Genomic DNA, 26978 nt, shown 5'->3' with positions numbered 1-26978 from the left:
TTCCTTTCTGAAACTTGATTCATGGAGGTGAATTTTATGAAACTGTAAATGTATTTATTAAAAACTGAAAATAAATTACTAATAATTACCCATTATTATTGTCTCATAGATCATTGTTAAGGCTGTTGTGCTTACAAAACGCTCTCTTAAAACATGCATGTCCATCTATATGTGTATGATGTATAAAATATTTCCTTTTTGATGTTAAGTAATGTATATATATATATATATATATATATATATATATATATATATATATATATATATATATATATAGTGTTTATATGTATGTGGGCTTTTATTACACTTGTGCATTTTTTATTATATTTTTTTTCACTTTCCTAATTTTGTAAATAAAACAATTCAATGCTTGCATTGTACCTTGAGATGTCTATCTGTTTTTTAAACAATAATAATAATAATAAATATATATTACTGTTAAACTGTTTTGTATTTATGTCTAGAATTATTTTATTTTTAGACTGCATTTGAATACTCAAAAGAAATAAGTTCTCAGTCAAGAGAGGAGGGTTTTTTTTTGTAATATATTATTTTATATATTATATGCCATTCAAATAGTTGCCAATTGACATGATTCTTTATTTATTTATTTTTTACCCTTTTTCCATTGTAGCTAACAATCGGATAGCCATTAACTTGTGTGTTTGTCTAAATGTATTTCCCATAGCAAGTATAATGTAATTTTGTCCTTTTTTTTTCAAGTACTGTAAAGTGAACCCCATATTTTACCCTTTAAACATATTATGGATTCACTTACACATATGTTTTAATTTGAACGAAAGTTCTCCTTAGACCTGATACCAAATATATATATATAATTTTTTTTTTTTTTACACTTTTGTAAGCCATTGAAGTATTCATTTCAGCATGCACCTTACATGAGGTTAGACCGTCATATATACGCTTCTCTACATACCTGTATATAGTAGTATATAGTATTTTCCCATTACATGGCCTGCATTTCTAAAATGATAATAGTAATGAATGCCTAACACAACCTCGCCCTGTCTAACTGGCAGGTCGATGGACGCTTTCTGACAAATCTATTTGGGGCAAATTGTCAGTGAGAAACTTCCGCCTGAGCTGGCCTGGACAAAACTGGCTGTTGGACGGACTAAATCCTACTGCAGGAGGGTCGGGACAATAGGCTCTGAATGTGTTGATGTGCTGGCAGTGGCTTGGGCCTGACAATGGCCGGATTAATTGGTCCCTTGGCTGACTGATTTGAGATGGCTTCACTCGGGTCCTCTCCATGGGGAGCCCCATTGTCCTTCTCCTGATTCCCACTTTTCACAAACTCCAAACAAAAGTCAATTTCTTTCTCAAGGGGGTTTGGAAGAAGAGGAGAAATATCGAGACCTCGTGGTTCAGCTTCGCGAGAGGTGACTTTAAAAGAGAGCTCCTTTCTCCCCTCATCGTCTAAGTTTTTAAATGGATGACTTAACTCATTCCGTTTCCCTTTCTGTCTGCCCTCCCTCTCTTTAAGGCCCAGAGCTCCTCCTGAGACTTAGAGGTGTTATCATCAGCGGGACAGGAGAGAGGTTGTCGTCCTGTATGCGGAGAGGATCTGAGGCACCTGTTGAGAGCGCTGTCAGGCCGAGCCGAGGAGCTCGCTCTCATTAATATTAAAACATCAGAGATGCCATCATGTTGCTGCGCTGAAATCGGTCTGATGTTGTCCCCCCCACCGACTCGGCTCCCTGGAGACCAACTCTCCGCTTCCACAGTCAATCACGAAGGGCGCCCCCTCTATCCTCTCTCTGCCTGTCTCTTTTTTTCTGTCCTCTCATTATCATTCTGCTTTTTTGAAAGGCCTCGTTAACAAATTATGACAGCTGGCTAAAGAGGCTTTGGCCGTTCACACCATTTCAGCAAACAGTTTAGGGGCACGATATGACAAACTTTATTCTGCTGTGACATCAAGTTTCCTTTATTTGTTTGCACACTCTAATTTGTCTCTTCAGGTGATGGCGTATCAATGGCATATTTCACAGAAGTAATTTGCCTGCCAAAGCCAAATTTAAATTTTGTCAAAGAAAATTAAATGGCTTTAATGTGATATTGTCACACGTGTGCTGTTAAAATAAATATTATTTTAATCATTATATATATATATATATATATATATATATATATATATATATATATATATATATATATATATATATATATATATATATATATATATATAAAATGATTAAAATAATATTTATAGTATATAGCAATTTGTTTAACATTAACATCCTGGTCAAGTCACCTTTATTTCTGTAGTGCTTTATACAATACATATTTTGTCAAAGAATTTTGGTAAAACTCTACAATAAGGTCCAATTAGTTAATGTTAGTTAATGCATTAACTAATGCAACTAAATCAGCAATACGTTTGTTCTTTTTAATATTTAACATTAAATAAAAATACAACTGTTTATTTTTTAGTACCGCTCCATTAGATAATATGAACAAACACAACTTTTGATTGTGATAAAAAGTTTTTATTAAGTATTATTGTTTATCATGTTAACTAATGTATTTAATTAGTGTTAACAAATGAAACCGTTTTGTAAAGTGTTACCAAAATCAAGTAAAAAGTGCTTTCCTACTTTCCATTGCGTATGTTAAGCTGTTAAGCAACAATTATTTAATATAAAAAACAAATACAATAAAAATATTTCAGAGATTTTGATCTTTTACTACATTTTTTCAATCTCGCTTGTGCAACTTATGTTTTATTTTGACATAAATGCAATGCAGTGTTCAGCTACAGAATAAATATAGGAAAGGAAGAAAAAAAATAATTCAAATGAAAACCGATACGTAATGTATGTATTTATTTATTTTTAACTTTTAACTTAATTAAATAATTTTGATCTATTATAATCCTCTTGTCTTGGCAATTTCATTTATTCATGTCCACCAATTTTGAAAATGATCATTATGCAATAATATATTCAACTGACTTTAACAGCTAATAACATAAAAATATATATATATATATATTGAAATAGCTTATTATTTTATTGAATATGATCATGTATTTATTTTACACTAGTGAAGTTTGGGTAGCACTTTATTTTACAGTCCTGTTCCTCATGTACATACTATGTAATTATTATAGTAATTACAATAACTATGTAATAACTAGGTACTAACCCTGAACCTACCCCTAAACCTAACCCTACCCCATGTAGCTACCTTGTGTTACCATAACTTTCTTAGATAAATACACTGTAAGTACACTATAAGTACATTTAAGTACACGTACTGTAAAATAAAGTGCAACCGAAGTTTGGGTCATTGGGCCACCCAATTAGAGTAAAGGTCACAAAGAGCAGAAATAGCTGATGTTATGATGCTGAAGCTGGCCTCAGTGACTGTGGGAAGATCACACCCAGCTCATTTCACGAGGAGGATTCGTTTTTGGGATCAGACAGAGGGAGTAGAGGGAGGGGAGGGGAGATGATATCAGGGCATGAGCGGGGTGGAGGGGGGCATTTTTATGTGTAACTGATGGATTCATTGTTTTCCCAAAGAGTGATTTGTGTTGATGTTCTGTTGATTCTCCGTGATCTGCTTTTTCTTTATTAAGCATAAATTGCATCCGTTGCCATGACTGATTCTATTGTAGATGGCCTATTTGATGGAGAAAAGACTATAGGCCAAATACATCCACTATACGTCCAGATTTCAAACTTCAAATTTCTAGTCTTCCTATAGTGAGAAATGGTAATCATACAGTTGCCAGACAGACCAGAAAGGTTTTCCTCCCTAAACTCGGACTTTCTCAAAAGGTTCAAACACAAATGGTACACAGAAGACTGGCCCTTGCCCCTCACTCCTTAGACCCCAAACTATCATTCATAACCTTTCTGCATTGCACCAAAAAGGAAAAGAGGAGAGGAGAGAGGGAGGGGAGAGGAGGACTGTGGGGAGGACCATGAACGCTTATTTAAAAAGACTTCCTTTATTGGACCATGTGCAGGCAGTTCACTCTCAAAGGCTTTAAATAGGATATTTTCTGTTCCCTATAGTTGCTTTCCCTTTTAAGTGCCGAGGCAAAAAAAGTAAGTTTACAACTCCTCTCACAATGAAGCTCTTCACTCCCAGGTTGCTGAGACCCGGGCTGACCTGGGAAAGTTAATTAGGAGGCCAACAATGAGCGAGCCCGAGCAAAATACCTCGCCTCTCCTCCAGCCAAAGATGTCATCCATTAATTAGGCAAATCTTTAAGGTGGGCTTATTGAATTTACAGAAAGGCCGCAGTTTGGGCGGGCCACGTTTTTTGATCAGGCCCTCGCCTCAAACAATGCCTTCTCCTGGTTAAGGAAAAAGGGAGGGGATTGGTGGAAGCAGAGGAGGAAGAGAAAGAGAAGGAGGGGAAAAGGAGAGGGAGAGAAAGAAACGTATGGCTTGCAGAGGCTCAATGGGAATAAGGATGGGGAGCTTCACAGGAGCTTGGTGGGGCATGCTTCAGCGATGATGTCATGCAAAGGCAACCTGGGGGCTTGAGAAGAGTGGGTAAGAGTGTTTTTGGGCAGGGGAGGCCTCTCAGAGTTAACATGGCTGCATCTGGGCCAAAGCCTTCTCTCTAAAGAAGCAAAATGCATACGCACCCCTGCCGATCAGAGCCGGGTTCACCTGGCATCTGCATACCACCAAGGGCAGATTTGCCTCAGTGTGTTACCTTGATCAATTAATGACCGGTTATGCATTACACTTTTAGATCTATATTAGTGTCGGTATTATATTTTGTATGGTCATATTCCAGAACAACTGTTGGCATGACAGCCCATCATATTTGTCTTGTTTGTGGAAATTACAATTTCATATTGCTCTAACAAAGGCATAATCATGTCATGAAAAATAAATAAATAAATAAATAATAATAATAAAAAAAAAATATATATATATATATATATATATATATATATATATATATATATATATATATATATATATATATATATCTGAACAGAGACAAGAGAGTTTCCATTTGTCAAAATATGTTTTCAGCAAATAATTGTACAATATTACTCCTGATGCATTTTTATTGTATTATTATTCTTTTTTTTCTTTTTTTTTTTTTTTAGAAAATGACTAAAAATGCTACAGTTAAAACTAATCTTACCATAAATGGTGCAAATGGCAGTAAAAGTATATTCCCAGAAATCTCTGTATGACAAGTGACATCTGATTTTATTTTATATAAATAATTTAGATTCTTCTCATTTTTGTTATCAGTAGTGTTTTGTGTTAAATTTTCTATCATTAGTTAATAGCTAATACCATCTATATTGGCCATGTTTTATAAACTTGATGATTTAGCTTTGTATTTTACCACCTCTATTATCCTGGTGGTTATCAGTGCATTTTAAGGTAAAAGCTAATTTTTCATTTTCATTTCCAATTTTTTTCAAAGTGCCTTAGTACATTGCCATTACATTATTTATGAAATATAAGGTTGTAAGGTGTAGTAAAATATACAGGCACCAATATGTCATTCCATTATGCAAAAAATTTATATTTTGAAAGAATTTCCAGCACTTTTTGTACACTACATGCTGAATATATTCTGTTGCATAATTACAGAATTACAGATAACAGTTGTTTAACATTCTTTACATTTTAAGTCAAGTCTTTGAGGGAAGCCTGAATGTGCATTAGTAATAAGATCACTTGACAATAAGAATCTCACTGACTAACATTACATGGCACACAAAAGGGAAATTCCTCCAGAAAGTATATTGTCCTCCCCACATAAAGCCAAGCTGCTCTTATTATTTGATTATGACTGCTATAATTCACCAAGCAAAGCTTCATACTGGATTTAATCTTTGTGGGATTTGGTCTGCGTGCTGAGATCTAGCTCTTTAGGAATTTCATTGATTCTGGAATTCCGGGCTTCTCAGACTGAGCACTGGTGTGGTAAAAGCTAATGCTGACACTTGTACGCAGGCTAGCGGTATAGTGAGTATAAAGATTGGTAGGGGGAGGCTGGGTATCTTTCTGTCCTCCTCTTTGACATGACCGGTCTTTGAGAAAAAAAAAGTTTCCCTTGAAGGCCATACCCCTCCTCTTATACCCCTCCTTGCTTTAAGGGCACTGACTGGGCTGAGCAGTACCTCCCTAAAATACACCCCCCCCCCCCCCCCCCCGTCAGTTCTAATAGGAGGGGTGGATCTATGTGTTTTGTTGCTTGTCAAAAACAATCACTCTTTGGGCCATTACAGTTGCTGCACGTCCTCCTTTAATTGGTGTAACGCACGGAGGAATGAAAGCAAGGGCGGCCCACAAAAGCCAGCCAGTGAATGAGAACCAACTCACACTGAACTGCCCTTCAGGGCAAAAAAAGTTCACAATTGGCAACTAACAAGGAGTTGTAGGGGGATCTTTCCTTCAGCGATATCACTGGCCAAACTGTCAGCACACCAACCTTAAAAATGTATTCTCACTTGATTATATTGGATTAAAGGTAGCATTTTGTTTCAGTCAAGTGTAAATAAAAATATGATGATAAATGATTAAAACACATTACAGGGAAATTGACTAAGGCTCTTAAAGGAGCAATTTTTCCCTCTTTAAATAAGTTTTACATTTTTCATTTTTAAAAGTATTTTTAGCAAATTATTCATGTTTTAAATTGGGTACATGAGATGAAAACTCAGTAAATGATTTATTTTACACGAAAGGAGTCTCCTGATGGAGGTGGCCATTTTGAGATCACATGACCAGATGAATGCCATTTGCTTCATTATCGGACTCTTTAGCTTCGTCAAGCAGGCACTTCTTTTGAATCAGTAATACTTTGTGACTGTAAAAAAAAAAAAAGAAGTTCTATATAGTGTGATATTGTATATTGTAAGAATTTAATCCACATATAACATTTGCCAAGTAGTCATCATCATGTGACCTACCAGGATCAGTTGAGTCAATTCACTGTCATTCATGCAGCAAAAAATGACCTTTAAAAAATTCTGTTAAAATGTTTTGGTAAACTCTAAAATGCTATTACTAACTCTTATTCTTTTCAGAGAAAGCTCACTCTAAATGCCACCTTCTCCCTCAGTGATTGGCATGTGCTGGAAGTTTTATGCCCAGTTCGCTGGAGCTGAAACAAGTCAGCATCTTGTCTTGTTATAAAACAAGACGTCCTTGCCTGGGGTGACTTGCGTGGAATGATGGCCTCACTGTGGTGCTCCACAGAGGCGAGCGACAGCGAGAAAGTCAATGCACCATTGTGTATCAAGTTCGTCAGCTACATGTTTGGCAATTATCCTGACTCTTTGTTTTAGACTTAGATCTGTGAGCCAAGCAGACCGACAGTACAGTACAACACCATCAACAAAGATGAATTTATTCATGATTGGTCAGCATTTCTAGTTGAGGGAGACAAGCTCAAAACATCATTGATTAGTGCTACTAATCAGTTCTCCAACAGCAAATGTCACCCAATTTTATTCACGGTGGATAAAAAAAATCACACATGATGTGTGCTTTTTGAGAAAACACATATTCCTCTAACATATGTTTGTTTGTTTTTTTAATTCCAGCAGCATATATAGCCTATAGTTGTAAATTATATTTCATTTTTGTGAAGGGGTGTTTAGTCAGAAGCAGAAGTTTAGCCTGTTAGCAGAAGTTGTGTTTTATATAAGGTTTTATATATTAATCCACACTCTCAGGAAAGAAGGTACAAAAACTATCATTGGTTGAGTACCCTTTTAAAAGGTACCATTTAGATATAATATTCCAATATAAGGTACTGATATGCACCCTTCGAAGATGTACCTTTTGTAAGGGTACTGCCCCGGTGAAATAGAGCTGGTTTTACATGGTTTCTAGCCACACCATCCAGGTCATTTATGGTCATTAGCTGATCCAGATTATGGATTGGACTGTGTTTGTGGGCAGGCAAGTTTACAACGTAAAATGTAAAATGTGGGCGGACATTATGCAAATGTGTTACTTTGTGAGATAGAATAACAGAATAAGATTCAAATTCCTGACGACTTTGGGCCATTAGGACTCGATTCTTTTTTTTTTTTTTTACAGACAATAACTTTATCTATCATGCACTGTCAGCTTCACAACTTTGCAGATAGTTTATGTTCACATACAGCTACATGACACACTGCATGAAAGGTAAAAAGGCATAATGGGGCATTTTAAGTCTCTGGACCTGCAGGAATTGTCGGTGGGGGGAGTGAATAACCAGCGCTCTCTTCTACCCTCAAGTATGGATGTGTGGATTTACTTCACATTATTACAACCAACAGCGGAGATGCATCATATACACATGGCAACAGGTACTGTTTACTAATAAGGTGATAGCGCCAAATACTGGCCTGGCATATGTAATACAGCATTTTTAGCTGTTTTCGCGGATATTTGTAAATGCAAATCATTTTGAAAATGTTGTCATGTATAAGCCTACTTGGACCTATTTAAAAACGTTTTTTTTGACTACATCATTGTGGTGTAAATATTAATCAAAGAGGTGAACGTATTTTTGCAGTCGCGGGACATAACTCTGGAGCAGTTCTTATTAGATCTGCTCCTACAATACAGATTTTCAAATCTTTGCGTGAAACTCTTTTCCATTACTTTTATTTTCCCTTGATGATTAATTTTTTTAATTAGACTTTTGTTGTTCTGATTTTCTTTTGATATCTTGTTGATAATTAGTCACTGATTTGATCAGATTTTTAATTTTTTGCTTGTATTTATTTTATATAACGCTGTAAAGCACATTGGTCAACTGCTGCTGTTTAAATGGTGCTATATAAGTCAATTAAACTTGAAACTTGAATATAGGTACAAAGGTGTAGCTTTTGAAAAAGATCAAGCTTTTGTACCTTTTATTGTAAGCTAAAAACCTAACACCACATTTTGCCTTTGAACTATCCCACTTGAAAAAAAGAAACCGTGAATTGCAGTTTCTAACTCCTTAAAAGGGTACTGTCATACAGAAATAACTATAGCTACGTATTACCAACTCTTTACCACTCTTGTTTTGTTTTAATGGGCCAACTGTAGCCTATGTAATTTCCCCTTTAAATGTTGTCTTTCTTAAGTTTTGTTCAGTTTTTTAAATATAGGACCACCATTAATAGCAAATTAGTGAGGTCCTGATATTAACATTTTAACAAGAAAGTCAGGAGTAATTAATTAGGCTGCAGGGCTCTCTAACCTATGTAGGGGGATCCATTCATTGAACATTGAGATTGCGTCTCTCCTGTCCAAGGGCTTTTCTCCTGTCCAGCTCTTCTCAGTTCACAGTGCCTCTCAGAGGGCAGAATAGCCCAAGCCTTGATCCTCATCAGTTGTCATCCCCAGTTCGGGCCACTTTGGCCGCTGCTGGTGGGGAAGTCAGGCCTAATCCCTGGAAGGAATCAAGGCAAAAGAAAAGCAACAATAACCAAGTCAACCGTAAAAAATTAAAGCAAAATCTCTATTATCACCCCCAACATTTCCCAGCAATGCAGTGAAATCAGGCTGGTTTGTCATTCGAGTCAGACACCGTCCAGGGGGAGAATCTGGGGTCACTTTGGGTTGGTATACTCACACAACGTTTAGAGAGCAATATTTTGGTGAAAGGGGGCCTCGCATTTGCAAAATCCCCCTCACATCCCGCCATAAGCATTAAATGCAGTCTGACTTTATGTTGTATAGGCAGTGCAAAACAAGAAAAGAGGCACAGTTCTTGCATAAAAGAATGCGGTTTTGGAGGATTAGGGATGGCCCAAAGGATGGAGAATAACTTCTGCATAACTTTACAGCTCCTCGCTTCCCAGGTCTTCAGTTAACCCTTAACTGGTCCCTTATAGTAAAGAGTCATGAATTACCAAGCCAAAATACAGCTACTAAAATGTGATACAGTCTAGCTACACTGCAGAATAAAAAGAGACTGAATTGCATTTATTTTTTCATCTTATAGTTTTAATATGTAATATTTCATCAAGACATATCAAGAAGTCATTAATTGTCATTTAATTTATCCACCAAAGAGAGAGACAAATGATCAAATTAATCCACACTCTTTTGTGTAACTGTTAATCCAAACGTTTATTTGGATAGCAGATTTTTGATGTAAGGTTTTAAACGCCTTAAGAACAAAATAATAATAATGTCATCACGATCACTTCCCTGATTAAGGCCTATCTCAGAAATTATCGTAAGGGTCAGATGACCCATGAAATCAATGTCTCTTGTAGTTTCCTGAAAACCTGCTTTTCGTTTTTTAAAAATCATTAGGATAATCTTGAGCCACATGCATTTATAATTTTCTGAATTTAAGCCAAGTTATCCAGGCTCATCCCTTTGCTTAAGAGCTCTCCAGTCGATGAACATAGCCTACTTCACTTAGGTAGCCTAATTAGTGATTTTTGCCCTTGTTCAATTGCCCCTGTCTCCATTGTGCATTCAAATGCACATGGTAATTAACCTAAAACCTGAATAGTTTCACACTGATCAATAATCTCAGGACATGTGAAATAACATATAACTACCTATATATTTTGTGTTTTGTGTCAATGTTCTTCCTGGTATCTCTGTATAGTTTTGTATACCACATTCATATAGCCTAAGCTTTGCTTGCAAACCGCTGAATGCAGCTGCTGGGGGGAGGAGGAATGACTTGGATCATCCAATTTGAGGATGTTTATTGTTAATCACAATAACAGAGCTGCTACACTATAAGTAGTAGAGAGCTAATGCCACAATCTCCGACATAAAACCTGCGAATTTACCCTTAGACATCAGCGCACGCAGCAGAATAGCTCTTAATGCGAGGCATTCTGAGTCCCACATTTCCATCAGGCTCTCATGACTGCAGAATTGCCGCGGACTGCAAGTTATCAAGAGGCACTAATTTCACATTAAAGACCATTGACTGCAGTGGCTTGATTCGAGGGTTTGCGACAATTAACACAATCAGAATCGGAGCCCAGATCGTTTACCTTGACTCCGTAATAATTTTTTTTTGGCCGAGCGCGCTAACACATTCGTAAAATTGCGCGCGGTGTCAAAAACCGAGAGAGAGGATGCGGCGCGTTTTTATAAAGCCACTGTTTCCAAACACACAGAGAATAATGAAACTGAAAAATAATACAGTCAGGAATACATAAGATTATTATTTATCCCGATTTTAAACGGTTTTAATTAGGTGTCTGCGTTTGTTGTAGCTATACCTTTTAAAATTCACATCAACTTTAGATTAATGTTGATAGTGATATCTAATTAAAATAAATACTACATTCTGTGTGCATGATCAAAAACTATCACGAAAAGACTAATTTTGCAACTTTAAAGAAGCTATTACCTTTCTTATTAATTGTAGGTCTATTTCCTAACTCCAATAAAACCGTGACAGCACAATATGTCTATTTTCATTAAAAAAAAATCACAACGTTATAAACTAGTAGTAAAATGTAGATTTCATAAAAAAGATCATCAAAGCCTATAGTTTAAGTTAAATAGATGGGCAGGGGTATCATTGACCCCATTCAGCTTTTTTTCTGTAATAATGAAGTGCAATGTGCAGAAATTCAATTCTTTTAAAAAAATCTAAATTCAAGCAAATTTGTTTTATTTGAATAATAAAGTGTAACTTAACACAAAACGACTGGAAATGGCTGAAACGTGACTCAATATCCACTTCTTTTTCACTTTGGATATTACAGGGGTACCTCAGAGCCATAGAGAGATGACTGGTTTAGCCGTTGTCTTCTTCATCTTCCTCAGATTCCTCAATGCCATCACTGTCCTCCTGGTCATCCTCCTCTTCTTCAGTTTCTGGGATATCCCACTGAGGGTGGTTATCCATCATGGCCTTCGCCTCCTGAACCTCCAGCTGAAAAAAAAAATATCACCAAGGTTCTGGTGAATATCTTAAAATGTATGATATATATTGTTATATACACATTTTATATATTATATATTAATATATATTACATTTATATTACTTTTTTAATCGTTATTTTATAAAATAAAATTAATTATGCTTCTTGATCCCCAATTCAGCATATTAGAAATATTTCTGAAGGATTATCTGACACTGAAGAATGGAGTAATGGCTGATGAAAAATCACCTTCCATCGCAGGAATAAATTACATCACATGCATTAAAATAGAAAGGTTATTATAAATTTTAATAATATTAAACAATATTGCTATTTACTGTATTTCTCATAAAATAAATGCAGCTGTGGTGAACATAAGAGACTTCTTTAAAAATCATAAAAAATAAAATAAAATAAATAGCTCTGTGCGCCTGTCATTTGAAATCCCGTGCATCGCGAGATTACACTTACCACGTGACCGTGACCGAGACGTCGGGATAGGAAAGAAAACAGGAAGCTGTTTAGAGTCGCAAAGCGGTAGCGTGTTGAATTTAGAGTGTATACGATATGGATGTGTTAACAAAATTTACATTTGTAATAGCATGCTGGGCTGTTATATTCATTTCCGTTGCTGACTGCTCGAATGATCCATCAGAGATGAGTGGCGACAGTGCACGAAAGCTGCCATCAGTAGTCATCCCTGTATCGCAGGCGAGCACTTTGGGATCCTTCTACTCTCTCAGTCTTTCATCTTTATTTCCAGAGGACTTGAACGAGTATTGTATTGAACTGCTTAGCATCTACCGTCAGCGTTACGTGACTTACGCGAACTGCCTGGTGACTTATGCGCGACCTGTCAAAATCTGTCAGAACTGTTACACTGACTTCAACAGTCTGGAGGACATTTATAAAAACATATCATCTGACCACGTAAGTGCTCATTGAAATATCCACTTATAACACCAAAGTGCCTATAAATGTTCTCGCTTGGTTTTAAGGTTGACCGAATTGCCACCCGCTGGTCACATGCACCCATGTCTCGTGATTGTGTGTGTTCACTGTGTTTCACCAGACTCACACTACCTCTGGAATACTTTAGTATGCATGCTTACAGAGCTATTTTTAGAAATTTTTCAAATAAACTAAGTCTATTTAAATAGTTACACATACAGTATCATAATCTGATTGTACATTTTCATTGTAACGTTACTGATTTTATAACATCACGTACAATCAAAAACACCCTACTAACCAGCATAGGTGTTAATTTCTTTCTGTTTATATATATATATATATATATATATATGTATACACACACATACATACATACACACACACACACACACACACACACACACACATACACAGCCAAGTATGGTGACCCATACTCAGAATTTGTGCTCTGCAAAAAAAATAAAAAAAAAATAAAAAAAGATTTAACACCTATGCTGGTTAGTAGGCTTTTTTTTGTCATTGTATGTGTTGTTATTATAAAATCAGATATGGACTGCAGCCTTAGAAGTTAATGAAAATTTCTTAACTTGTGATTTATGTGTTGTTCTTTTAGCCTGGCCCTGGGAATGTCAGTTGCCATGACAGCCTGATGCGTTCGGATAGGTTGATGCTGCTCTATGCCCTCTTCAACCAATTAGATGAGATCTGGAGATCAGCAGCATGCAAGCGTAAGTAACATAGCCAGAAATATTATAGCTTCTTTTAAAACCGGCATTAGACTCTATGCTTCCCTTAAACATGAATCTTTCATTTTCACTCTTAACCAGATTATATATTTCTCACAACTTAGTCATAGTATGAAGAAATCCAATCAGTTTTTGAGTAACAATGTTTGTTTTTATTTCATTTATTGAATGTTATGATTATTTGGAGAATAATTCTAATATGTTGTGCTCTTTAGAATGCCTGACTAAAGAACAAGAGGCTCTTTCAAATGATACGGTTTACTTCATGGCCACTCTGAATCAGTCACTCTCCTGTTTTGAACAGTATCAGGTAATATCAAATGGCTCATATACATCGGTACAAGCTCAGTTAAAACAAATTACTTGAGTATCCTGTTCTCTTAATAGAAGAACCACTCTGAACTGTGTAAGGACTGCAAAGCCTCGTACAAAAAGTTGAAAGCGCTCTATGGTAGAATGGACAAAAACCAAACACTCTGCATTGATTTAGAAGACGCAGTAAGTATGCACTAATATACACTAACCCCTGTCATTTGACTCAAACACATTCCTAAGTTTTTAGCAAATACATTTTATGATGTGGAATTTTGGGAGAATTGTAAAACAGCACCCTCTGTAGCCATAAATCTGTACAAACGAAATGCTGGAATACACAACACTACTTTTGTACAGATTTTTGCCATATTGCAGTCTGGACCAATGGATGATAGTTGCCAAAAGTCAGAGCCAGTCTACAGATTTCACAGAAAATCTTTTTTTTTTTTTTATTGTTATTATTTAATTTTTTTTCTATTTAACATTTATTTTATGTTTTAGCCAATTTTAAAACACATTATTTTCATTTGTCATTTAGCTCCTAACATCGAAGCACATGTTTCTGTGTGAGTTTGTTTGTTTTCAGAGGATCCTAAAAGTCTGGTAGTTTGTGAACCTCAGTCATTTAGTGTATGATGCCCAGTTTTCCTTTGTAACTATTTACAATGTTGGCAAGTGTATGATGCCTAGTGTTTTACAAGCTGATCAAATTGTAAAGGAATGGTTCAGATTTGGATAAATTTAGCATTGCATCACTTTGCTCACTAATAGATCCTCTTAAGTGAATGGGTGCCATCAGAATGAGAGTCCAATTAGCTGATAATACATAATAATGCTTCCCCCAGTAAAAAAAAGTCCATCCTCTGTTGTCCTCTCACATTAAAATCCACTGACATAAATGTTTAGAACTTTTTTTCACTTGTAAGTGTGCTTTATTTTTGCATATTTCTCTCCTGATTCAAATGAGTTTGTTTCTTACAAACACACAGCTTTTCACATGACATTAATTATTGAACTGGGGTCATGTGGATTATTTGTGGGTGACTGTAACTTATCAGCTGTTTTGACTCTGATTCTGACAGCACCCATTCACTGCAGAAGATTCATTGGTGACCAAGTGATGGCAAATGTTCATTTTCCTTTGGATAAAATCATAAAACCATCTGTCGAACACATTCATGTAATATAAAACACTTATCCAAATTTTTGTTGGTACAATGTATTTTAGAATTGTTTTTGTTTTTTTGTCTAAAATCAACTGTAAGTGTCTTTATAAAGATGTTGGCATTAGAAAATTAATTAATTAATTTTTGCTGATACAGTGTGAACCAGCCTCAATGGTAGCAGGTTACGATGGAACTATCCGATATGTGGTATCATTACCTTTCTTACTTCTCAGATGAATATAACGCAGCAGCTGTGGAGTAAAAACTTTAGTTGCCTGTTACCTCGGGAGGAGACGGTGCCTGTCATCGCAGTGTCCAGCTTCATGCTCTTCCTCCCCATCATCTTCTACTTAAGCAGCTTCCTGCACTCAGAACAAAAGAAACGCAAGCTTATACACCGTAAGTGACTTGCCTAACTGTGCAAATTGTGTCTGCAGAAAGCAGAAGTAAAAGGGCATGGGTCTTGGACAGTGTTAATTGAACTTGCTTGATTTGTGCTGCTTAGGTTTCATGGTCAATCACTGTCAGACAGTATTTAACCAAGTAGTCTCAGACATGACTAGTTTTTTCAACTTTTTGAAGCATGTAGAACACAAAGTGCATTCTTAATGCTCTGAGCAGTCTCTGACTTCAAGGTTAAACTGTGCATTAATTATTCTGTTGTTGCATCTCTTGTCTAGTTCTAATCTATTCTCGTATCCCGATCCACAGCCAAAAGAGCCAAGTCCAGCAACAGCCTAATGAATATCCAAGACAAATTCAACTGAGTGGAGATGAGGCGAGGAGGGGAAGAGAGGGCACTGAATCTTTGGTTCACCTCAACAGACACTTTCAGCATGGATGGGTAGGATTAACGTCTTCTCCTGGACCCCAAGCACATCCTGGTTCAAAGACTTTATGATGCTCTACAGATGCTGTGATCACAGTCTATTTAAATCAGTTTCTTTTTGCACTATTTGTCATTTGCACTATTGATATAAATACGGCAATTGCAAGGTTTACTGTTTTTTTTCTTTTCTTTTCTTTTTTTTTCTTTTTTTTTTTTTGCTTAGCGTTGAAAAATAAGATGGTTCTACAGTTTTCACAGAGGATCAGTGATGCTTTCAATAATTATGATGGATGTAAGTATTACATTATTGTATTTTAGGCATGAAAGACAGAAAGAGGGAGATTTATCTTTTACATCAGACTGGTTATGCTGTATTTTTACTGCACCAAGGGACCATGTTACGTTTTATATTTTAGAATTTCCTAGGTAATAACAAATGGTTACACACACACACACACACACACACTACATGGCAATGGTACCACTTCTAAAAGCACTTCATGTGCATTAGAGAAAGATCTTGTAACAAATACTTTATTCAGGGTCAGAGGTGTATGCAGTGAGTAGAGTAGAAAAGTAAAGGATGGAAGAGGCAACATGCAGGCTTTTTAGATGTTCCATGTTTCTTTTTTTACTTCACTTTTTGTTTTACAATGGATTTGCCATAGTCTACCCTCATTGTGTGGATATATACTCTACTGTCAGATATTTGATGATCACACACCAGTTATTCTGAAAGGAATAGAAAAGTTTAATTAATAGTGATACATCAGAGAGATCTTTTCTTTTCTGTACTCAGATGTTGACCATTGTGTTATTTTGTTTACTCTGAATGCAGTTAGGTTTATTTATAGAATCTTTGCATACTTCTATAGTTGTGAAATAATTTTCAATTCAATAGCTTCCTCATACCTCTATTAAAATGTTAATTTAGCTTCACTCTTAAAGCCTTCCTTAGTGCAGTTGACAGGCTCTTTGTTTTCAGGGTTATGTGGACTTTTCCATGGACTGCTAAGCGCCCGTTTCCCCAGTCATTAGCAGCTAATCTAAATGTAGGATAAAGTTACTTGGCCGAATAATTGTAACAACACACCCCTTTAAGCTGCATTGGCTTTTTGGTTTTATGGAGCCAAGCCATTGCCTATCACACTGCCTGTTAAGCGCATTTTGTTTGATTTAACCAATCATATGATCATACAGGAAGATATGGGGGGAAAAATAGCCTTTTCATTTGTGGCTCATGAGTGCAGTGTCTTAATAAGAATGACAGCTTTCCTCCCTGCAATGCCAGATCCATTGGTAAAAGTCATCACTCTAGCCCTGAAAGCCAAATGTAGCAACCAAGCAAATTTTACGGCCACGTGTTCAAGGAACTGACGCAAAACCTGAAATACTTTTTGAGATGTGTGGCTCGAGCCTTACTTTACCTTACATGAACCTTAGAGAGAATGAGGGGAAACTGGTGGGGGATATGAGATTATCCCGCATCACGTTTTGCCCTGGTAAGAATCAGAGCAGTGACTTTGGACCTTAAGCAGTGAGCCCATTACGAAATATCCCTGAGCCTGAAAGTCAGCAGGGACTGATCCAACAAACCTTTAAAGTAGCTGCTCCATTGTTTAAATGTTGCCATTAGGATTTTGAATGAACTGTCATTATAAATGAAAAAAAAAATGTATGTGTTGATTAAAGATTGCTTTGTGCTCTTTTAGAAGAACTTGCATACTAACAAAAAGTCTGATTGTATTTTGACGTTTTGTAAGACTGTAATTTTATTAAGAATAATAAAGATAATTGATTCTGAAAGTGTTGCATTGTATATTTGTTATTTATTAATTATTCATATGTATAGTTTGTAAAGCATATGTTGTACGTGGCATGTTTAGCAATGGAGTTCTTAAGCAATTTGTAAAAAAAAAAAAAAAAAAAAAAACCTCTGGCTTGATTCCAAGCACCGTAATCTACCCAAAGGAGCTTTAATAGGAACTGACTGAGAAAATTATTTTTATCTGGTTATTTGGAAAATTTAATTTAGTAATTTGATTCCATGTCAGTCACCCTTTGCCTCAATATTACTGGACAGTTATTTATAAGGAAAAAAGTTGTTATTTTGTTTATTTTGTGTCAAAATTAGTACAATTTAGATGGATTGCAAAACATGACATTTAACCTATCATATTAAGATCAAGTATTATGTTGGGGAAAAAATCTCAAAGGACAAGTCATCAGCTCATGTTTTAGAAAGCAAGAAAAAATATGCAGTGTAAACTTGTATAATGCAATATCAAAATAAATATACTACTATTTTTATGTAATAATAATATCTGGGATATAAATGAGATCACCACAAAATGAATTGACTAATCAATTTTCTATCTCTTTCTCATTCATCCTTTCTTGATTTCTGTAATTTAATCATCCTCTGAGATTCCTTCATCTACTGTAAATCAGATATCATCAATGAATCACACATACTTTCGATGTAACTTTGGTAGTTATACAAACCTTATAAAGCTGTCAATTGGCTAAAGCTGAATATGGTGCTTTGGTGAAGAAATATAGCTTTATAATTAGAGAATTCTCAGTTAAGAGCCAACGTGTTGCTGAATGAAAGGGGCCATTATGACCTCATAAGGGTCAGAGTCTGAAGATCATGGGATTATGGGATTATGATAGATTATAGAATCACTTCATCACAGTGGCACTTTAGCACTGCTGATGGCTACAGAGCTCTCCATTCCAGTCTCCGTTTGTTGTTAATCATTCTAAAATGTTCCACCTCATTACAAAGGTCGTATGAGAGGTCAGCTGGAGGAGACATCGCAGATGCTGATTGGTGTGTCAGAAACCTAAGGTGGATGACTTCTGTGCCCCGTAGCTTCTTTTAATAAGACAACAGGATCACTGTTGGCAAGGCTTACACAGACCCAGGGGGTCTGTCAGAATAAGAGCTTTTGAATAAGGGGCTATGGCATAAGGGCAGAAACATCTGACCCTGTTGGGCACCCTGCCCACTCATCTTTGGGTACAGTGCAGCTGGATAAGACGGTTATAAAGCCTCTTGACTAGAATTATAGACAAGATGTCAGGGAGACAAAAGGTGGCCGCTGTAGTGCTTCATCGTCATCAATTGATGGGCTGCATTCAATACTATTTCTAATGAATAGCTAAGTAATAGCTACAACATAACAGAAAACGCTGGATGAAATAAATAATTGAAAATAAAATAAATAAAAAATTGCTTCACCAATAAGCCTATATATTAATGGCCATGAATTTACTCTCAAAAGTTTTCTAATTAAAATGTTTGTTCACTCTCTATTGCGTATTCATACCAAACAATTTTACAACCGTATATTATCTGAAAACATCAGTTAAGAAAGAAAATTGTCAACCAAGCATGAGCAACAATATTACAGTAATATTAATACGTTTCATTTACTCGGTCTGATATTCAACATCACCAAGCATGAAAATATTTGAATGTTAAGTATTCCAGGGAGCCTCGTAATAAATTGTTAACACGCAAATATTCTTCTTTTAGGTTTCAAGTGATTTGAATATATGTCAAATGTATAAGAAGCATGAACACAAATATTAAATATTTATGCAACTGACCTTTATTTTACAATGTCTACAACTAAATATCCCCTGGGACGAAATGTATAAGTAAGTTGTGTTTCATTATAAAAAGAACATTTACTTAGTACATTTATGCATGGAACAAAAGGAAATGTCACAGTCTTAATTTCCATGCCTTTTCTTATAGTTGATTTTTATACAGATTTATGGCCTTGTAGTGCATAACCTCCATGTAATAATGTGTAAATTAAGATGAGGGGTTGTGACCTGCACAATTACTCCCTGCATATTTAACTCTGTCTGATTAATGCAGGATGGTAAGAGCATCTCTCAAGTCTGAAGTAAACAGTCTCATCACTGTAGCTCTTATTTGTTATCTTGTGCTGCCATCATCATTCAGGTCAATGGGATTGAAGAGGAAACAGCAAAGGTTATTGAGGAGGGTTTGAGCATGATCACTTCCTCTCATGATATTCTCTCATATCAGTATACAAACTTGAAGTTTTTCTTTCTTTTGTAAATTATATGGAATTTATTCACAGTTGAACCATCTATCTACATGGAGATGAATCATACACCAGGTTTATAAGATTACTCTGGCGCCATCTATCGATGGAATATGATTTTAAGCCACACTCTGTTTAACGTTTATAGGAGTGAATTAATAGACTGAGACAATATATGTTTTCATGCCATCACTGCTGTATATATATATATATATATATATATATATATATATATATATATATATATATATATATATAAAAAATCCTACTTAAATCAGACTTTGTTGGTTTGCTGGTTTTCAGCCTGGTCACATGGCTGGTTTTAGTTGGTCATTCTCGGAGACCAGCATTTAGACCAGTTTAAACCACATAAGACCACCTAACCATTAGGATGGTTTAAGATATTTTCAGGCTAATTTTAGCTTGCTTTGTCAAACAAGTTTAGTGGGGAAATCCATCACGTCATATTGCAACAGTCTGAATCTAAAAAAACATGTTGCTGAAACATATATTGCGTTTTGTTTTTAGCTGACAGTTATGATGTTGAAGATTTCTTATTTTTCAAGAAAAATGCAAATCGCAAACACTGGAAAGTAAGGTGAAAAAACTGTATTCTATGAATTGCTATGTCACTCCAGTTCGTAAACAAACAGAACGGTGCTTCTTTTAATGCTCCCTTTATTTACTAAAACTGGCAACTGTTTGACATTTGGAAATATTTCTTCAGTTTTCCAGCCTGTTGAAAATCCAACTGAAACTGGGGATATTTTGAAACGCGGTTGCTGGTACCTTTAATGCACCAAAAACAGCTTGATAATACATGTTAGCTGTTGATTGAAGACCACTAATGGCCAGCTATAGAAACCAGCAACCAAAAGGCTGCTTTTAATTTCAGGAGTGAAAACCCATTGATGCAACTAATTATTTTTAATATTAATTTATATTTTAATAGAATGAAGCTGAAAAATGAACCAAGCAATAATCTGCAAAGGTAAGATGATACACACATTATTTTATATGAGAAGGATACTGTTTATAATAAACATTAGATAAAAGCATTAACTTTTTTCCTGTTTAACTTGTCAGAGAGGACGACAAAAGAGATTTTTTCAGTAACGTGCTGCAAAGCTTGAAAATAAGTGATTTTAAGAGTCACTTCCAGCTGACTCCAACTCAAACTGAGGTACTTTAGTTTATGTTTGTCCAATTTTCTGCTAATCACACTTGTAGTCTGTAAAACAAAATAGTTTTTTGAGTGTGTTTGTAGGAGTTGGTACGGCTGTTGGCATTTTGGAAATGGACTGCCATTATGCAAGAGGAATAGACAAGTGTGGTATGCTGTGCTTGTTAGTCTGGCTCTTTTTACCCAAGAGTCTTACCACAATATGGCAAACTGCTTTCACGTCACTCATTTGTGATCAGCTAGGTGAATTCTGCACCCTTGTTAACAGTATCTTGGTTAATGAAATCACATCATTGCCAATTCAACCTCTCCACTTTCAGAGCACCTTCTGTCTCCATTCCCAGACTATGCAACAATATAGGACAGAAAAATGTATGTTATAACCAGAAAGTGCAGTCATTACTTGCAGTGGTGCAAGGCTCCATCAGTACTCTGAGAAAACCTTTTCAGAGTCTCAGATATCTGCAGAAGCATTCAATTTTTAAATCCAGTTTAGCTGTGAAGACCTGCTGTATTTCATACAACATGTTCCTAAGAAAATAATAAGGATGATGTAGCCCAAAAACTTTTCCATGAACTACCCTATGTACACTCTGGACGTCTTGATGGAATATCTAAAAGACAAGACTTTGCAGCCACACTTGAGCGAACCACTAAAAAAAGAAAATGTATAAGTATTATCAAGCAATGTTGCATACGATAATGAATGCAATATGTTGACAAAATGTTCAAATTTTAATTATAAGGTGACTGTTTTGTTAATCACTGTAGTATGTATTTTATTTTTTGTTGTTATGTGTACTACTATGTTGGAATATGTTGGAATGACATAATAAAATAGTATAAGTTGAATTACAAAATCAAGAAGGACAGGTTTTTGTATAATAGGGATCTAATGTTTTCATCTGTAAATTAAAACCAGGGTTTTCAACTTGGGGTCTGTGGGCAGATGTGTAAAACAGGATTTTATACTATGCATTCTTAATCCATTATGCATTAAGGAATGTTAATTATAGTTATAAATTAACATTAACATATAAAAATAATACAAAATGCTATTTAAGTCTTTGGGTTGACTAATAACCTGTGTGAGGGATCCCTACATCTGTACAGGATGAAATCCCCTCTTTATTTGAAAGAAAAGAAAAACTAAATCTAAAAGTACGAATTGTGTAAAAACCATAGACTGTATAAAAAGTAAAAACACGTACTACCATAGAGCACATGCGTAGAACACGTACACGCTTGGCGCATACATTTGTCGTCGTGTTTCAGAGCGTCGACTGCAAGCGGCGAGATGTTTTTAACACGATATAATAAAAGTCCATGTTTTGTTAAACGTGGAAATCTAATAATTTTTTTATACTACCAGCATGTGATCACAGTCTAATAAATTAAAAACGTATTTTAACAAATAAACTCAGATTTTTACACAAACAAAGACCTGCGGGTCAGTCTTAAAAAATTACACGAAAACCTTTTATTTTGAAAATAATCGCTATCGTTGCAGAAAGTGCCTGGATGCTGGTTTCCCTCTCCAGCATATGTGACTAGTCCTACAGTGGGGCGACTGATAGGGCGGCAAAGCGGCTGAAAAAAACGGGGTTTAAAGCCGCTGCGAAATGGCTGGACAGCAGTTTCAGTACGACGACAGTGGCAACACCTTTTTCTATTTCCTCACGTCCTTTGTGGGACTAATAGTAATCCCAGCCACCTATTACCTCTGGCCCCGGGATCAGAATGCGGGTAAGGCCCCATATGCTAATACACGAAGAGATGAACTGTTCACGTTACATGTCTCTTGATGATAAGTAAGTTACTGATAACTAGATTGCCACCTCTTTGAGGAGCATTTTCTGACATTGCAGTATTCAATAAAACGAATACCTAAGGTAAGCCAAGTAATGACGCTAAGAGCTCGCCTGATTGTTGATACGCAGCATTAGCAGCTCAACTACACTGGATGAGATATTTCCAGTATTTTGAAGTGTCAGTTACCGATCTTAACGCAGATACTTTTAAAGAGACCTCAGTTTAAATGTCTATTTGAGCATTGCTACCTTCACGTACAAGTGTCCTTCGTTAATTGTCATCTGTTTGATGTGTGACAAACACATTGCTTTAAGATCAGTTGATCTGATAATATAATGGTCGCCATTGATCATTACTGGTTTCTTTCCCGTATGCATGGCATTCACTGCAACTCCCACTCACTTTTCTGCATGTGTTATGAAATGATGCAAGGTATCTGTTTATTTAGTTGTACATTTTGGTATATGCACGTTCTTGTGAATTGTACTCTCTCATGAACTGCACTTTTGCATACCGTTTACATGCATCAGATCGACAACTTTAAGTCAGTCGAAGTCAAATTCGCACTAAATGAACCCATGTTTGCAGACAATGGTTTGTAGATTATGCAGTTGTGCAAATAAATTATGCAGTGTGCACAGTATCACATTTATACAAGAAAGGCTCATAGGTTTTTGGTTTTATAGTCCATTATGGCTCAATATTTTCATGTCAGACTGAAAACCTTTCAGATATCAATGAAGATGGGTTTATTGTACACAAATCCTCTTCCTCTGTTTATTCTCTTATATAACAATACAATTTTGGCATATTTTGAGACCGCTTTTGTAATCTTGCTCTAAATGTAAGAAAGTTACACAGGGTCACATTTTGCAGTACCTCACTAACTAAAAAGTAACTGTTCTATACCATGCTTTATGAATATGTTAATACTTTTACTTTATATAATTTGCTGTTACAATGGCATTTTACTGTAGAGGTAGGATCTATATGTTTGCATGGTGGGTGTGAGTTAGATTGCACAATGCTACTTTTTTCTCATTGTTGTCCATTATATAAATGAATTTACAGAGCAATTAAGATTGAAGAGCTTACGACGAGTCCATGGAAGATGTCTGTGGTATCGCCTTCGGCTGATGAAATCACAGCAGAGCATTGTTCCAACACTTAAGTAAGTGATTATCTTTGTGTGAAATTAAAGGCATTTCAGGGGATTCAATCTCATTTAGCTCATTGCGCCTACTGTTATTATGACACACTGCACTTGTGTCCTGTCTGTTTGCTCTTTGTAAACATTTATTTTTTAACATGCACACATTTTTTGTAGGTTTCTGGATGTATACAGTGTGCACTGGACAAACAAAATTAATTGGATATCAGTATCTCTTAAAAATCATGCAAAGTGCAAAAATATTGAATTAGCTATTTATGCATTAAGTATATTAAAAGATATAAAAAAAAGCATATTTTGTATTAATTGTTAACATGAATTAAATGCAAGGGGACAACAATGCTTTTACGAGAGTCTTGCAACAGATATTAACACTTTTTTTTTTTATACGATTAATGAATTTTCGGACACCAATCAAGAGTCATTTTATTGTGATGGTCTGATTTATTTATTTATTTTTTATATAATTCTGTGGCACCTGCCACAATGGTCAAAATAGATGAAATTATTAATTCTTAAGCATGTCAGTGACATCAGACACTCGTCAAAGCTGTGCACGGTCTATTTAAAGAACAAAGCTTGAATAAGATGTGTGGAGTATTCTGAAATATCCCTTCTTTCATAGCTTAAATCTGCTCTTTTATGCTATTTAGTCATCATGATGTATAGCAGCTGCTGTCTATTTTATTATAAATTTTGGTCACATGCTAAAAATGTACTTCTCTTTTAGAAAAGCAGCCCTGTTGTTTGGGTGGGCAGTATTTCTTCTCCTGGCCTATAAGGTGTCTAAATTAGATCGAGAGTACCAGGAGTATAACCCCTATGAGGTCCTCCATTTGGAAGCAGTAAGGATGCATTTCTTGTCTTATTCTTTGTCATTTTAATCTCTAACCTGTTTCTTCTCAAGATTAATAGATCCATTATGTTTCTGTTTAGGGAGCGTCTGTTGCTGAGATTAAGAAACAGTACAGAGTGCTGTCTCTGAAACACCATCCTGATAAAGGTGGAGATGAGGCCATGTTCATGAAGCTTGCTAAAGCTTACTCTGCGTAAGACTGCTGTCACCACCTCTTTTATTTACTGTTGCCTTTTACATTTAATGTCATGTTATTTATAGCAGTCGCAACTCATTTTTCTATGTGGGTTGGTGTTGGTATTGCAGTGTGTAATTATAGGTGCAGCACAATACCGTTCATAAAAGCTATTTGTAAAAATGTCATCCACTGAGCCTCCTCATGCAGCACCTTTCTGTTATTTGTCAATATTGCACTGCGTGTAATCATTTGGGTTTTTGAAATCGTTTTCCATGCTGATACATTCTCACAGTTTAACGAATGAGGAAGCACGGGATAACTGGGAGAAGTATGGCAACCCTGATGGCCCAAGAGGTGACAGTTTCTTAACTTGTCAACTTATTTCTAAACAAATTTCCGTTAGTATAACCTGTGTTGAAAGTTCATCATTATTCTGTCTTTTTACTGTTGATCAGTGACAAGTTTTGGAATCGCTCTTCCTGCGTGGATTGTTGATCAGAAAAATTCCATGCTGGTAGGTTCACCCACTCATTTTTTCCAGCTGTCACTTAAGTCTTGACCAAATTTAAGTGTCAACTAATAATTGAATAAATACACTAAGAATGCAATAACTTGCGAAACCTGTTTGCATGTGCCTTTCACAGGTGCTGCTGGTCTATGGGTTGGCTTTTATGGTTATACTTCCTGTGGTTGTGGTAAGCCATTCTTTTAGAGCGATAAATAACTTTGACATGAGATGACATTAAATAAAACAAGTTTGGGGTCAGTTAGATTAATTTCTTTTTAGGTTTTTTGAAAGAAGTCTATTATGCTGATCAAGATAATTGATCAAAATACAGTAAAAACAGTAATATTGTTTATTATTATTAGAGTTTCAAACATCTCTTTTCAATTTTAATGTGTTTTAACTCATTTATTTATATTTAAATTGGAAATCTGAATTTTCATCATCTGTGGCTCAAGCTAGAGTAACATTATAATAGTCAGTGTTGATAATCGTAAGGATAATTTGTATAATTATAATGTCTTTATCACTAATGATCAATTTTAATGCATCCCTTGCTAAATAAAAAGCATAATTTTTTTTTTTTATTGACCCCCAAATTTTCAAAAGGTAGTGCACAAGTGCTTGGAAACTAGTATAGAAACCCATTCTGTTCATTAATATTCTGATACAAACAATAGTAACTAGCCTTTTTGTTTAGGGCACATGGTGGTACCGCTCCATCCGCTACAGTGGTGATCAGATCCTCATCAACACAACACAGCTTTTCATGCACTTTATGTACAAAACGCCTACAATGAACATGAAACGTAAGTTGAAGAAAAATATTTTATGCCCTCTTTCGATCTCTTAGAAACCTCCGACTGAGTCTTTTCTGTGTTTTGACAGGATTGGTGATGGTTTTGACGGCAGCATTTGAATTTGATCCTCGTAGTAACAAAGAGGCCATCATAAGACCAACAGACAACATAGAAGTTCCACAGGTAAAATGTTCAAACATATATGTATTTTGTGCTAAAGATTTAGAATACTTAATGAAGTGGCTAGTGGATAATGATTAAATCGAATGCTCGTGCTGTGTTGCTTTGTGCAGTTGATTCGGGAGCTGGGGAACATTAATGTGAAGAAGAAGGAGCCTCCGTTCTGCTATCCCTACAGCCTGAAGGCTCGAGTCTTACTACTTACACACCTTGCAAGGATGGATGTTTCTGAGAACATAGAGGAGGGTAAGCATTCACAAACACCTCTCAAGTGTCAACATTTAATCCTGTTAGATAATAGCAGACCAACTACCAGCTTACAGGCAATATATTAAAA

General features: G+C 35.7%; 2 protein-coding genes and 1 long non-coding RNA gene across 3 annotated transcripts; 2 read left to right on the top strand and 1 right to left on the bottom strand.

The window, feature by feature from the left end:
- Nucleotides 1–7400: 7400 nt before the first annotated feature.
- LOC113063090 (uncharacterized) lies at nt 7401–12460 on the bottom strand. Its single transcript, XR_003278626.1, has 3 exons — nt 12330–12460; nt 11706–11869; nt 7401–9400 (listed from the first exon to the last, which is right to left on the bottom strand). It is a non-coding gene; the product is annotated as an uncharacterized LOC113063090 (long non-coding RNA).
- On the top strand, nt 12249–17674 carry LOC113063089 (osteopetrosis-associated transmembrane protein 1-like). The gene is made up of 6 exons (XM_026233256.1): nt 12249–12788; nt 13426–13540; nt 13774–13868; nt 13946–14056; nt 15273–15438; nt 15751–17674. Exons 1-6 carry the CDS (start codon nt 12426–12428, stop codon nt 15804–15806), a joined length of 906 nt encoding a protein of 301 aa, XP_026089041.1. The 5' UTR covers nt 12249–12425; the 3' UTR covers nt 15807–17674.
- A 4968-nt stretch (nt 17675–22642) lies between these two features.
- Nucleotides 22643–26976, top strand: LOC113062685 (translocation protein SEC63 homolog). Its single transcript, XM_026232664.1, has 10 exons — nt 22643–22885; nt 24023–24122; nt 24853–24967; nt 25059–25171; nt 25449–25510; nt 25612–25670; nt 25801–25851; nt 26362–26470; nt 26550–26644; nt 26755–26976. Exons 1-10 carry the CDS (start codon nt 22762–22764, stop codon nt 26974–26976), a joined length of 1050 nt encoding a protein of 349 aa, XP_026088449.1. The 5' UTR covers nt 22643–22761.
- Nucleotides 26977–26978: the final 2 nt, after the last annotated feature.

The sequence above is a fragment of the Carassius auratus genome, chromosome 45 (assembly GCF_003368295.1).
Source record: "Carassius auratus strain Wakin chromosome 45, ASM336829v1, whole genome shotgun sequence".
In the NCBI taxonomy this organism is placed as follows: domain Eukaryota; kingdom Metazoa; phylum Chordata; class Actinopteri; order Cypriniformes; family Cyprinidae; genus Carassius; species Carassius auratus.
Note: the sequence above shows the minus strand (reverse complement) of the source record. Positions and strands in the feature narration are given on the sequence as shown.

Bases quoted from the DNA above. Each gene is read 5' to 3' on its own strand.
- LOC113062685 (XM_026232664.1), top strand. From the start codon at position 22,762: ATGGCTGGACAGCAGTTTCAGTACGACGACAGTGGCAACACCTTTTTC. The intron at 24,968-25,058 runs GTAAGGATGCAT...GTTTCTGTTTAG, and splicing joins AGGTCCTCCATTTGGAAGCA to GGAGCGTCTGTTGCTGAGAT. The intron at 26,645-26,754 runs GTAAAATGTTCA...TGCTTTGTGCAG, and splicing joins ACAACATAGAAGTTCCACAG to TTGATTCGGGAGCTGGGGAA.
- LOC113063089 (XM_026233256.1), top strand. From the start codon at position 12,426: ATGGATGTGTTAACAAAATTTACATTTGTAATAGCATGCTGGGCTGTT. The intron at 12,789-13,425 runs GTAAGTGCTCAT...TTGTTCTTTTAG, and splicing joins AAAACATATCATCTGACCAC to CCTGGCCCTGGGAATGTCAG. The intron at 13,541-13,773 runs GTAAGTAACATA...TGTGCTCTTTAG, and splicing joins GAGATCAGCAGCATGCAAGC to AATGCCTGACTAAAGAACAA.